At 39.7% G+C, this 15189-nt stretch overlaps 1 protein-coding gene across 5 annotated transcripts in view; it reads right to left on the bottom strand.

Moving 5' to 3' along the window:
- The window catches only part of ADAM11 (ADAM metallopeptidase domain 11), a 1438613-nt gene that overhangs the window by 745715 nt on the left and 677709 nt on the right, over window positions 1–15189 (bottom strand). For all 5 annotated transcript variants that reach the window (XM_044055102.1, XM_044055103.1, XM_044055105.1 and 2 more), the window contains exon 10: window positions 14611–14682. In XM_044055102.1, coding sequence (XP_043911037.1) covers window positions 14611–14682 — 72 coding nt within the window. The remainder of the gene's footprint in view (window positions 1–14610; window positions 14683–15189) is intronic.

The raw sequence follows: 15189 nt of genomic DNA, 5'->3' as shown, positions 1-15189 counted from the left end.
ACGAGGGGAAGGTGGTCCACACAGCCTACCTGGACCTCGCAAAAGCCTTCGATACAATACCCCACTCGGGCATTATAGATAAGCTCACCAGCTTAAATATAAACCCCTATGTCACTAGATGGGTTGCAAACTGGCTCAAGGACAGAACCCACATGGTTAGAATTGCTGGAGCCATGTCAGACTCCACCAGTTACAAGTGGCGTCCCACAAGGCTCAGTCCTGAGACCTCTCTTGTTCGGTATATATTTCTCGGAGGTACAGGCAAACACGGAAGGACTGTGGCTGACCAAGTTCGCAGATGACTGCAAACTGGGTGCCATAATCGACTCTCCAGCCGACACAAGCATCCTCCAAAAGGGCCTTATAGAAACAGACAACTGGTGCCAGAGCCATGGCCTCAAGCTAAACGCCAAAAAGTGTATAGTCATCCCCTTTGGCAAAAACAAAGTGCCCACAAATTACCACATAGGTGGTAATTCATTAAGTACAGAAGAAATAATTAGGGACCTGGGGACCCAAGTTGATGGCGATCTCTCATTTGACAACCACGTGGCCAAAGTGGTTAGAAAAACATTTTATATAGCCCACCTAATCATGAAGGGATTCACATCTAGATCAGGGCAGATCATCGTGCCTCTTTACTCATCTCTCATCAGGCCCATAATTGAGTACAATGCCCCTTTTGGGATGTACCTTACCAGACACCTGCAGCAACTGGAAAGACCCCAAAAGTACCTCACCAAGAGGATCAAAGGGCTCAAACAGATGCCATATGCTGCCCGGTTAAAGAAACTCCAGCTCTACTCAGTGGCATACCGCCTGCTCAGAGGCGATCTGTGCCTGACGTATAAAGCCATGTCCAACCCGGAATTAATGGACATGCTGCACCTCAGAAAATCCAAATCCCGTCGAGCTACGCGCTCGAGAGACTTGAACCTCAGCACTGAAATAAATAGGATATGCTGGAGGGACAGATTCATAACCCAGAGGCTCCCTTCACTCTGGAATAAAATCCCAGTCCAGGTTAGGCAGAGTCCCTCATTGACTCTCTTCAAGAGGAATCTTGATGAGTGGATGGGAGATCGTAGGTTTACCCCGGGTATCACTTCTGTGTCACTGTTAGACAGAGGCACAGTATACTAACCTCGAAAAAGGGCATAGCAAAATTAATTTAAAATGGGTGGCGAAAGCCAAACACTCTGGCTAGGCTTATAAATGCCCTAGGGCAGATAGCCTAGTATGAACCTATGAAGCTATGAACCTAAAACAAACAAATAAATAAATCTCTCAAGCTTTTCACATGATGGCTATAGATGCTGGGTAGGTTATCTATGTATTAAACATAAAAAATTATTTATTGTGCCACAATTTAGAATAACTTATTTGGATCATTAAAATAATTAAAATCTATTGCTCTCTGGGGAATTTCCTGTCTAAGTACTTGCAGGTAGTGTTGAGTGTACTCCATTTTACTAATCAGTGTTTACCTAGGTAACTTCTGTTTCCTGACATGTAGGTTATATTCTGTGACATCCAATACACCTGATAGCAGGGATTTCCCAGAAAAAGCCTCTGCTCTGAGAAAATAAAGGACAGATAAAGAGACTTCCAGTAAGGCACTATTCTTAAGATTTAGGAACTTTGCATCTACAGTAAAAGGCTTGAAAAGATAGTTTACACTGTATACAAATCACATAGTTGTTAATAAATTCAAATTTTATGCTGGGTCACAAATGAAAAGGCTGAAAGAAAGCAGAAAATGGAAAATTAATAATGCTGTAAATAAGTAGACGGTTGTCCAGATTTGTCCGTCTGGTGTGACTGCCTGATTACCACAACTATTTTTTTCTTTCCTCTTGCAGATTTCGTCATCCTGTGCATTCTACTTCAGGATTACAGTACCAAAATCTGCTACCAGGAAGGAGCCTCATATATCCTCCAAATGCAAAGATTTTTAACACAAGTTTGGGGTAAGTCAAGCCAGTGAAGTATGGGATTCTACTGAGTAAAGATGAATGCTCACATGGAAGAGAGTAATACCTCTATAAATAAAAGGCATGAAGATACTGAAACCAATGACTCCTTGTGTGATGCTTCAATGAGATGCAAGCCCTTTTTTTCACTCCCACATAAAATAAGTGAAAATCCATCTATAATTAATGCTTAATTCGTAGCAGTCAATGAGTATCCAACTGGCAGCGGACTGACATAACACTTACATACATGACAAAAGTAGAAATAAAGTGAAAGAAGCCAGTAATGGATCTGAAGGCTTCCAAAATAACACTGTATTGGTCAATTACATGATAGATGGCTAGAAAGAAACAGTGACGTAAGTCAAATGCTGATGCAATTTTACTTTGTCTTTGCTCCCCTCACTAGCTGAATCTGGTTCCTCTGCTGCCAGCTCCCATACTGTCCCATCTTCTTGGTGTGATCTACACTGGAAGTTTCCCCTCCAGAACAGCCTGTACACAGGTATGTCTAATTCCCACATGTACAGCTTCTAAAGGGTACAAGGCACCGTGGGGGACATGACCAGGTGAGGAGCCATAACACTACAGCTTGAAGGGGGGTGTCTCTTTAAGCCTTCTCTCCTACAGATGTTCAGGGCTGATGTCAAAAGGTCACTATACACTTGCACTAGATCTGGGAAAGTAATACTCCCCCCCCCACCTGCATGGTGTCATGTTCCTCTATGCCTGCCCACCTATAACAGCACAACTCTTGCTCTGCCCCCATGTATCACCAATGGGCTCACAAGCTAGTCACACATCCTGCACACCCTCTCACCCCCCCCCCCCCACAGAAGAGCTGAGCAGACCAATGCCTCATCATTCCTCTTCCACTCAGTCAGGCCCAACAAGTTCCTGAGCTGTTAGATGAACTTGAGTCATGGTCATAGCTTCATCCTTCTATGTCACAAAGCTGGCTTATGCCAATTCAAAGGTACTGAAGAGAATTCCAGCTGAAATTCAAAAAGTAAATCACTTAAACTGGATAATGTCATTCAAAAGAGATTAAATAGTTGACAAGATAGTGAAGGACAATAAGCTTTGAAGTCAGAGATGGTGATTCTGCCACACTGATGGAGGAGATCTGTAAAGACCTGGATCTGACTGTGGCTCAGACCTTCAGATTCTATTAAAAAAGCTTAGAATTAGATTAAAGAAAACAAACAAAAACCTCCATGCCAACTAGATACACAATGAAAAATATTCCAAATACATAACAGGGGTGAAGACCAGACTTAAGGGATTTATTTATCTATTGACTGATTTATTTATTGATGGTTGATTACTGGGAAAGTCCATCTGGGTAGAAGCCCATTTTTAGTGGAGGCCCAGGGAGAAAAGCTCCAAATTATTATAAAAACATCTGCAGAGTAAATAATTATAACAAATTAGACATAATATAAAAAGCATTAGTTAAGAATTGATACACATTTATGACAGCCATTTAATATTTAGAGAAATTTTAGACAGTTTGTAGAGAAATGAAAGGGAGGTTAGTCTAATACAAACAGGAATTGCAATATGAAGTGAGGGAAAAATGGGATTATGGTATATTTAATGAGAAAGTCAGGGAGGATAATTTGATGGAAGTAAAGAAGTAAGTGAAGAAAGGGGAGTGAGGATGCATAAGGAACAAAAGGGTACTTGTTTACATTTAGGGATATAATTTGCCCTTGTTTTCAGCAAGAACATAGACAGATTTTAGCTAGGAAGTTTCAGAGTGGTTTTGAAAGATGAGAGGTAGGGTACCGACTTGATACAGGTAAGGAGTTCCAGGCCTTCGCAATCTTGTATGAGTACAGACAATGTCCAGCAGATATGATAGGATTGTAGACAGGCAGGAGTTTATGGTCACTGGATCACAGTGACTGACTGGGAACATAGTTCTGTAGAATGTTTTTTAGTGCTGGACAGGCAGATGGATGCTGGACAATTTTAAAGGTGGTAAGAAGTCATGTATATGTTAGTTGATGAGGCAGTTCTAACCAATTTAAGCTTTTAAGTGCTATACAGTGGTGGGTACTGAAAGGGGTATGTGCTGCAAATTTAGCAAATTTGTTATAGCACTGTTCAAGTTTTAATTTTTGTAAAGCCTGGAAGTTAGTAAGAATGGGAGGGCCATAAAGAAAAGTGGAGAGGAGATAAGTAGTGGCAAGTGTAGTTTTAGCTGTGTTGATGAGTTTTTCTTATGTCATTTTGTATATGCTGATCAAATGTACGATTATCATCCACTATCACCCCTAATAATTTGCTATGAGAAGTGACTTCAGTGGTTGTATTAACAAAAGACAGGACTTTAAGTTTTGTTTTTTTCATGAGAGAGGGATTTTGGGGGAAAAAGTGGTACTTTGATTTTTTTTGGGTTGAGCATGAGTTGTGAGTTATGAAGCCATATTTCAGTGGCTGCTAAAGCTTCTCAGTAATTGTTTGGAGGTGTACCATGTTGTTAAATATGCAAATGAGAGTGGAATCATCTGCATATCGCATTAGTGTGGCCTGTTGTATTTATGTATAGAGGGTGTTGGTGAAAATGTTAAACAGGAGACGACCAAGGATACAGCCTTGTGGTACACTGGTGGTGACTGGGAGGTAAGGAGAGAGTGCGCAGTGCCAATTGACTGACTGATACCTATTGGACAGCTAGCTTTTGAACCAAGAATGGTTTGCTAAAAGAGACCTAATGAGGACATTTGAAGTAAAAGTTTGCTGTGACAAACTGTTGAAGGCTTCAGACAAGTCTAGAAATAAGGAAGAGAGTCGTTTGTTGTTACCTCTAACTTTACTGATGGAATTCATATAGGTTGGAAGGCCAGTGCTAGTACTATGGGAAGAATGGAAGCCATGTTGTGTAGGGGATAGAAGTTCTTCCTTCAGAAGGTAGTCTAGAATATGTTTTTGAACACATATTCAAGTATTATGGTGATGGATAAGAATGCTCTAAGTTTAAGCTTATTTATGTCTGTTGAATTTCCTCCTTTGTGCAGAGGGATAACATGTTTTTTCCCACACAGAGGGAATGTGGGATTCCTGAACTGACCTATTTACAAGAACATTGTTAGAATAACAGGTTTTGTGTTAGCTTGGACTTTCTGAAGGATATTAAGTCTGAAACTCAAATGTATGTCATTATTTAGTGACCTTAACCCTCACTGATTTGGCAGAAAACCACAACTTTTATAAAGAAGAGACCAAAAATATGGGGCAAAAATCTGGACAGTCTGCAAAAAGGTATGTCTGATTTAAGGTGAGCTATCCTAAAAAGTGGAATTACACAGGTCCTAGAAGACCATGGTAATAACAAGACTACAGGAAATGACGGAATTCTAACTGAATTGTTTAAAATCCTCCAAAATGATGCTGTCACAATATTGTCTGGAATTCTTGTGTTAGAAAAAGTGCTAAAGAGTGCTCAAATTATTAGACAGTTACACCTGTTAATATACAAGTGTGCGTTGCTTAATGTCTGGGATAGGTCCCATAGAACATTAAGTGACTGGGACATTAAGCAAACACCATATACTTTACACTGCGCTTCGCTTAACGTTCTTCTGTACAATGTCTGACTGCATTTACATATGCACAGTACAGCATGGATGTATATGCAGTCAGACATTGTGTGGAAGGACATTAAGCAGTGCACACCTGCACTAGGGACATAATGCTCAAGAACCTGCAAGCTAGAGTACAGTAATATATGGACCAAAAACTGCCAGAAGATGGGTTTAAATTATGTTACCCAGGGCCTAAATTCTCAACCAAAATATATTTTTTGTCTGTTAAATATGATTGATGGTCTAGACTACACGAATTAAGGATCAACTAGGAAAAGCTAAAGAAGAATTGATTAAATAGTTTGATAAGAACATACATTTCCACATAATAGCAACAGTTCAATAAATCTCCTAGGATGCATAGAGCTTTAGCTCTCACATCAAGATAACAGAAAGTAGAAATAGTCATATTTTAAAGAAAAAATTCTAACAATGGGGAGATAATAAGAAATCTTTTCTTGTTTTCTTTAAGCATTTTGTATTTATTATAGTCATTTGAACACAGAAGAAACTAAAGCGCTGAAGTGTGGTTAAGGGTTTGATATTCAAGTAAGAGTGTATTCACTGAGCCAAGGGGGTGGGTGGGGAGAGAGGTGAAGAGCTCTTGAAATCTAGATGGCCTTCAGGCTTCTACAAATAGGAATCCCTAGTCAGAGTACTGCAACAGAAGATATACTCAAATAATAATTATGATATATTCGAAATACAGCTGTAGCATATATCAGACATTTTAATGAAGCTAGATACACTCGAAGAATTACAATCTTTACTGAAGACGTAGGCTTCCAGTACATTCAGCAGCACAGGTGGCCTTTTGATTAATGTCTTGAACTTAACAAGAATAGAGTGACAAAAGTACGACAGTTTGCCTGGCAGTTGGCACACAGGATTAAGGAACCGTTAATAAGCTGCTCCCTGTGGTGCAGTGTTTGATTTCTTTACTCTCCGTTGCCTATATGTGACTCTGAGTAAGTTACTTAATCAGACAGCACTCCTGGGCTGAGTCTGAAAACGTTAATGGAGATCAATATTCTTCCTGGTCAACAAATACAAATGAAATAAAATAAAATCAGCATGATTTTTTTCACGGTCACTCCCTGCTGCCTACCAATCATCAGACCTTTTCTTGGTCCACAAGTCCATTTTTTCCCTACTAGGCAAGAACTGACAAGTAGGGATCATCATCCAGGCAGCCATCACAGGTGATTATGAAATGTTTCCATTTTCGCCCCAGCCTTAGCAACGTGCACATAGCAAAGCATCAAGGAGGGATCATGCAAAGGTCTGACCACAGAGGATGCCTCCTCACTTCTGCAAGGGGAAATTTCCTTAAAGTTGGCCTGCCCTTCCACCCACAGAATAAGCTATGGTCTCTCTGGTCACCACTAGGGAGACTGTACCACCCTGTGTCCCTCCAAAGGCATGTGAACCCCACCCTTCCCACCCTAGAAGAGTTCAACAAACTATACCCTCTCTGTCTGACTCCTCCAGCACCACAGATTCCAAGTGAACCACAGCTGTCTGGGTCATGCTCAGGGCTCTGTCCCTTTGCACCACAGAGCCAGGCTACTGAATAAGGTTTTGATGGACCTGGTCATCCTTGCCGCCTGGTGAGAAGCAGTTATTGTAATACCAAAGGACAGTAATAACTCCCTCCTGCCATCTTCCCACAGGCTCATATCAGTATTAAACCAGGATTATAAAGTATTCATGGCCTTAGGGGAAGTAGCTAGGATAGTTCAAAGGGTAAATTTGGATTAGCGTGGGTTTGTGTACAGGGGAGGCAAACCTTCAGAAATATTTTGAAGACCACTTTATTAATACAGAATGCCCAAAAATACAACAAGACACTAGTGATAGTCTTGATTCCATAATAGCATTTGCTGTGGTAAGTATGGCCCTTTCCTATGGAAATCCTAAACAAAGTGCAATTTCTCAAATCATCTGGGAATATTTGGGCTTAAATCAAGAAAATTGGATGACCCTAAAAGAACTACATATAGAAGAATTAAGGCTATTGCAAATACACATGCAAAGTTGGGAAAAAAAAGATAGTTCAGAAAGGTCCTGGCAGATATATATATTAAAAATAGCTGCTATGGTTTCAGTATGTGTTTACTAATTAATTTCAAATCTGTTTATAATTGAGTTGGACAAAATAGGAATGTAATAAGGGCAGGAGGTTGATTTAACTGGAATCTCTTTCCCTCCCCTCTCTGAGATATCTGGGTTTAAAGTGGGTATAGAATTTGCCTCCAGCAGCAATGAATATAGACAAATAGAAAGCACATGAGTAGATGGAATGGAAATAATTCTGCCATTTAATATTCTTATTACCTAATGATAGTGTACCAGTGATTAATGTTTAGCTAACATAACTTTTTGTAATTTCTCCTCTTCCCAGCACTGTAAATCCTTGTGGCTGTTCTCCCAGCATCCACATCTGCTCTAACCCCAAATCCCTAACTGACCTTTCAGGATACCCATGGCATAACCCTTTGCTCAATGAAGCTCTTATAGGTTCATAGGTTCATAGGTTGGTACTGGGCTATCTGCCCGAAGGCATATATTAGCCCAGCCACATTGTGTGATATTCACTGCCCCTTTAGTAGTTCCCTAGACCCTTGTACTAGCAGCTAGTACCCTTGGCCCCTATCTAGTAGTGCTGTTGGTGTGATCCCCGGTGTGAACTTTCTGTTACCCATCCACTCATCAAGGTTCCTCTTGAAGAGTGATAGTGAGGGGCTCTGTCTTATGTAGATCGGGACCCTGTTCCATAGTAAGGGAAGTCTCTGCGAAGGGAATCTATCCCTCCAGCATGTTCTATTCATTGTTGTGTTGAGGTTTATATCCCTAGAGCGTGTAGCTTGAGTAGATTTGGTTTTGCTAAGATGAAGCATGTTCAACAATTCTGGGTTGGACATGGCTCTGTACGTTAGACAGAGATCACCTCTGAGAAAGCGGTATGCAACAGAGAACAGTCTTAGCTTTTCAATTGTGCTGCATAGGGCAACTGTTTGAGGCCAGTAATCCTCTTGGTTAGGTACCTCTGTGGTCTCTCCAGCTGCTGGAGATGTCTAGCCAGGTACATTCCAATTGGTGCATTATACTCAATAATGGGTCTGATGAGGGAAGAGTAGAGGGGCACCATTACATCCTTAGATCTTGATGCGAACCCTTTCGTGATCAGATGGGTCACATAGAAGGATTTTCTAACCACTTTGGCAACATGGTTATCAAAGGAAAGCTGACTATCTACTTGGATCCCTAGATCCCTTATTTTTTCTTCAGATTTCAGGGGATTACCTCCTATGTTGTAGTTTGCGGGTACTCTGTTTTTTCCAAAGGGGATTACTACACATTTCTAAGAAATTAATCTCGATGATGACTCATTTAGGTTCTTCAGGGAGGTGTGTGTGTGTGTGTGTGTGTGTGTGTGTGTGTGTGTGTGTGTGTGTGTGTGTGTGTGTGTGTGTGTGTGTGTGTGTGTTCAACAAGTAGCCACCATTCCTACAGCTATCAGTTAACGTTCCTACCTTAGGGCGTGCCTACTGGAATAACATCAGAGATGTCATCACTGCCCTCTAGTAATCGAAGTGGATGACCTGTGAGGTTACACAGGCATCAAGCTTCCTCTCAAGACAGTCCCTGAACCTGAACTTGGAACATCAGTGGTACAAACAGATTCCCTGTCTCTGCATCATCAGGTTGATTTTACTTCACAATTTTTCTGAAATCTAGTTTTGTTTTGTTTTTTTTTTAAACTGTCCTAGCTTACATTAATTCACTAATTATACTTGTTATAATTTGTTGTTTTTGCTGTTATCTTTCTGTGATTCTGTTTTCTGTATGTTTTGGGCTATTTTTCTTGTTTATTTTTCATTAATGAACTGGTGTCAATAAATTATTTTGTATAAAAGGGCTTTTTATAAAAAAATAATTAAATAATAAAACAAATTGCTTCTGCAAACATCCAACTAGTTTTCAGGGCATCACTTACCACAGTTCTCGATATAATTAATGTCATTTTTTTTTTCACTGGGTCTAAATGTAATTTAAGGAGAAAGTCCAGAGTCCTTTTTTCAAAGAAACATCAGCTAGTCTTTGGCCCTTCCAATATAACTTATGGCAGCATTTTAATTAATGGCATGCAGTACTTGTAATAATTAATGACATTCAATACCTGAAGGCTCTCCTAATAATTCATGTCAGTTACTTCATGAACTCATCATAAAATTAATTACAATCAGTGCTTGGGGTCCCTCTTCATAATTTATTGCAATTATTCCATGGCGTACTCATTATAATTAATTATGTTCAGCATCAGGGGCCTCTCTCAGAACTCATAGCAGTTATTCCATGAGATTCTCATTATGATTAATGACATCATGAATCTAGCACCTTCCTCATAATCCATTGCTGTTACCCCATGTGGTATTCACTGTAATTATGGAAATTTAGTACTTAAAGGTTCTGCATATAATTAATGGCCCTTATTTCTTATTCCAGTGTAATTCTCAGTCTCTGGGCCCCTCCTTGGTTATAGTGACAGATAGGTCTTCCATGTTATTAATGGAAATCATTTGCCAATTCATTCATCTGATAGTCTGCCTCAGAAAGTTTAACCTGTTACTGAACTTCATCCATTTGTTTTGTATTTTGTTCCATCAATATCCATTTTCAGGCTGTGTGATCATAAGTAAATCAAGTAATCAGAAAATACGCTCAGGTCATCCCTGAAAACATGTTTCTGGCTAATAAGCCTACCCAGTTAACAAATAAATTTAGAAAAATATTAATGGCTGTTCACCAAGGCACTTGCTGTAAATTAGTAGCAATGACATTCTGAAGATGATTATTAAGTAATGACTACATTAACGAACACTGGGGCCTTTTTAAGCCTTGCCATGCATCCCAAACATCCAACAAGTTCTGGTACCATTGGGAGTGTAAACGGTGGCTTCACAGGTGAAACAGTTACAAGCAGGGCCAGGGAACTGAACATTTTACAGGCTGCCTGTGTCTATTACAGACATAGGTGCCAAACCAAATATGAATTTCCTGCTCCCCATCCAGTTGTACAAGTTAAACCTGAACTGGGTTAGGGAGGAACTCTGCTTCACATATATGAACAGCGTGTTCTAGCGAAGGGGTGGTCTCTGGCATACATACCTGTCTCTCCAGCAGGTTCTATTTATATCACAGGCAATGTTTCAGCCAGGTAGTTCTGGTGTTGTTTGTTTTGTGGATATGCAGGAGCTCCATCAGAGTGGGGGCCTGCAAATGCCTTATATGCGAGGCATAGATCTCTCCCCAACAGCCTATAGGAGACAGAATAAAGGGAAAGGGCTTTGAGGTGGTCTGCATAGGATGTGTTATACACACCCTGTATTCTTTTTAATCTGGACCCTCTGTTGATGTTCCAATTGTTGGATATGTCTGGTTAGGTGCATACCAAAAGGGGCACTGTACTCAATTATAGGTCTGATGAGTGCGAAATAGAGTGGAACGATGACCTCCTTGGGCCTAGATGTTATATTTTTTTACAAGTTGTACAACATAGAATGATTTCCTCACTACCATCTCCATGTGTCCCCAAGTCGACTCTCAGTGTAGCGACCAGGTGTGGCTGACTTACCAAAGGATGTAATGACTATCAGCACGTCTCTAAGCCTCCCATTTTAAGGTAAGGTATACACTTAAGTATCCTCCAGCATAAGCCATCACATATATAATGACATTCACTCTACTGGCCTTTCATCTAGTAAATTAGAGTTATCAAACCTGGGGTCCCAAATTATGAAATCACATTCAGTGAGAGGAATACACCTGAATTCCTTGACACATTCCATTTGAGACTAACCATATAACTACAGGCCAACATTCCAGTATCTAAAACTAATCACTCTGTGGAATCTTATCTGTTAGTAATGGAAGGCAGTTCAAGGCCATTTGCACTAATCCAAGAAGGTCTTCATATAAGTGATAACAGTCACTCTCTGGGACCTTCTTGCAGTTACTGACCATCCCTGCTTGAAGCCTGCAAAGTAATTAATGGAGGCCACTGGTCAGTCCCTGATAGCCTACATGTAAAAATATGACAGCCACTTCTTGGCTCCTTCATTGTAGTTAATGTTGGAGAATCCTCGGGGCCCAACTTCTAATTAAAAATGGTCACTCCCTGGGGCTCATCTTTAATTAAATGTGGATACTCTACCCAAGTCTTTTTGTAGGAAATGCAGACAGTCCTTGAGTTCTCCAACTGATGGCAGCTGCTTCTCTTAGCCTTCACATAATTTCTGCCCCCTAAGACCCTCCTTACACATAATGGCAGTCCTCACTTAGGTCCTACTGTGAAAATGATCTGCTACTGTCTCCATACAAATCCTGTTTAATGACATTCATTACCTAGGTCTGTCAGTTTAATTTCTCCAAGTGTTTAGGGTTTCTAATACCATGACAGGAATGGACCCCATTCCTAAGTCAGGTTACAGTTAGAGTTCATGAAATTAATATGGTTTCAGTCTTTAATGTTAACCAAGAGTGCTCTTCTCAGCACCCAGAATGTGCCCAAAATTGCCTCCTTCGGAAATTCATACAGGGTTGCATATAGTGGTAGCATATTTAAATATGATTGTAAGTTTAGTTTTATTACTCCTGTTGTTCCTCTTACTGTTGGGACGGCATGGGCATCTTTCTTCCACATAGCTCTCATTTCTGCTTGCATATCCTGGTATTTTATCTCTTTGTGCCTCTGTATGTAAGCCATTGTAATCAATGGAGGTAGCAATTTCAATGATCAATGCTGTTTGTCTTTTTTCATAGACAACTACATCTGGCCTTCTTGTATCTCTTTTTGAACTGTTCCGCCACATTTTATTTTATTTATTTATTTTTATTTTACATTTGTTTACTGGGAAAGTCTGACTGGAACAAGGTCCATTTACATTGGAGGCCCGGGGAGAAAAGCTCCATAACATAACAGTACAAATACAACAAATGACAAAAACATTTCTTTATAGAGGCATATATACAATCAGAGCTCCATGTCTTTATATAACAACACATAATCCACGAATGACAGAAAATTTCTATACAGTGGCATATATACAATCAAGGAAATGTTTTGTACCTTAATTCGATTTGAGCAAGCTTGGTATATAGATAGCAAAATTTTGAATTCCCTATTGGTAGTTCAAAGCATAAAAATGAAGGAATGAAATCTGGAAAATAATGCTATTCAGGAGATGTCATGATTTCAACAATGGAGCCTCAATATCATTAGAATTTTTTTCTGCGGATCACTGACTGTCACATAATAGTATGCAGCAATATCCTCACTTTGAATGATGATTTGTGTAGATTCAGATGTACTCTCTTTGCCTCTCCAAGGAATTAATCAGTGATAATTATGGCCCTGCATGTAACTAATCACAGATATTTCAAAAGAACAGACCCTCCATAAAATGAATGAAAGCTACTGTACTGAGCTCTCCATGAAATTTTCAAGTTACAGCCTGGCTTAAAAAGATATGAAAATCACATGGCATAATTCTTTTTGAATGTAGCAAAAGGCTTCACTGTGGCCCTTTACTGTAATTAAGGTGGTGAGGTCCCCAAAGTGTATCCTGTAGTTAATGTTGGACATGAACTTATGTAATGCATACAAGCTGTCCATCTATCAATCTATGTAATTAAGCCACTATCAAGTTTCTTTCACATTATTTTAATCACAGTAACTAGAACTTCATTCATTATGAGAGGTTTTATGCGGTTCGTGAAAATCAGTATCTGGGACCCTTTACAAATTACTTAGAAATGACCTTGGGATCCTCCATGTAAATCAGAATGGGGATTATGTAGGAATTCCATAGCAAAGAATGCATATCTTTTCCTAGAATCTCATATAAAAGCAAGGGGATGCTGTTTATCTGAGCAAAACAGCCAAATAACATAAATAATGAGTTATATTTTAAGGGCTATTCAATGAGGGAATAAAAAAACCTCCGTTACTAAGACAAATAACATTAGCTAATATGCACATGTGATAATGCTGCTCAGCTTAACGGAGAAAGTTAATGCAATGGTAATGTATGAAGGTCTAGGGTGGAAGATGCTCTATTCTTAGAGCAGAGTTAATGCACTGCTTAAAGTGTGATCACAGGTGACAGTTGCAGTTGTAGCATTCTACAGTCAGTGCCTTGACTGTAGTAAATTGGCTCAATTAGGGTAAAGCCTGCAGCTCTGACTGGGATGCAGGCAACTGCTCTTACACCCATTAGTCTCACTAGCCTCATATGTAAAGCTATGGAGCACATCATTTCATGCGCCATTAATATGGACATTGCACCATTGAAACCAAATGGGAGAGGAAATTATGGTCAATTGTTGGCTAGTTCTCTTATGTTGGGGAAGGGAGTAGGTTTTTCCTAACATGTAGTCATCTTCTGGCAAAACCAAGATCAGCCTCAGCACCAGAAGTGGTGGTACAACCTGCCTGAAAACCATATGTTGTAAGCCAGCACCAAGGACGTGAAAGAAACAATGGTGCTGCTGTTTCCACACATGCACAACTGACGTTAAGGAACAGCCTGAGGGCCAGGAAAATAGAGGAAACATTCTCACCACCTCTGGATGATGTCCATCTTATTCTTGATGCTTGTCTTCTACTATTTTGGCCAGAAGTGTGGCAGACAAAAAAGGGTAATCTATCACTGAAAGAAAGGACACCCACAAAAGGAGATGATGGGTACTTCATGGGTTTAGATGGTAAGAAGAAATGAGTCAAGAGGGGCAGCAAGAAGTCTAGAAAGTGATGGGAGAAAGTTTATCTGTGATAAGGAAAATTAAATACTACACGTTAAAGTGCTGTTTCAGACAGCTGTGTATATATAGCATTTCACAAACATTTTACAGGCACAAATATACACTATGATATTTACCACAATTTATCACACAAAGGCACTCAGTATCCATGCCCACATTGCTGCTGCTACTACCTCCATCTACTTAGTGGGCAATTAATGAATAAACAGAATACTCACTGCATCGGCAAGGTTGACGACAGATTTGGCAAAGTTACCAGTGGCAACCACGGAGTGACGAAGTTGTTCAATCTGATTAAGAGAAGAGAAAACTGGAATGGTTAGTTATGTTCCCCTAAATCCATACCTTCCTCTTCCCAGAATACTTTTCATTTATCTTGATACAGTTTTTGACATCACTCATTTGGACATAGTCTGCTTAGAAATACAGCTGGTAAGAACCATCCATCTGTTATCTCAGAGGCACAGAATCCTTTTGTTTCTCTAATGATTATTGTTACTTGCACCTTGCAAACTATAATGGTAAAATGCATAGGGAGAAAAGTATCATATATTATACAATGAACAGCTCAGAAAAATGTATGGCTGCTCCTGCGAGTCAGTGAAAGAGACTGTTTTTCACATAGAACAAAGGGTTGTTGCACAAATGTAGAATCTGTAACATTTTTTGCTTTGTTATGCCACAACATATTTGTCCTTCTATTCCAGTTGTCACTCCTACGCTATACCAGTTCTAAATAATGACAGCAGAGTGTTTCATCTGTCTGTGTCCAGTATATGAAGTATATGAAAATGAAA

The sequence above is a fragment of the Protopterus annectens genome, chromosome 13.part0 (assembly GCF_019279795.1).
Source record: "Protopterus annectens isolate FY-2018-M chromosome 13.part0, PAN1.0, whole genome shotgun sequence".
Taxonomy (NCBI): domain Eukaryota; kingdom Metazoa; phylum Chordata; order Ceratodontiformes; family Protopteridae; genus Protopterus; species Protopterus annectens.
This window is presented reverse-complemented; position numbering and strand designations above follow the sequence as displayed.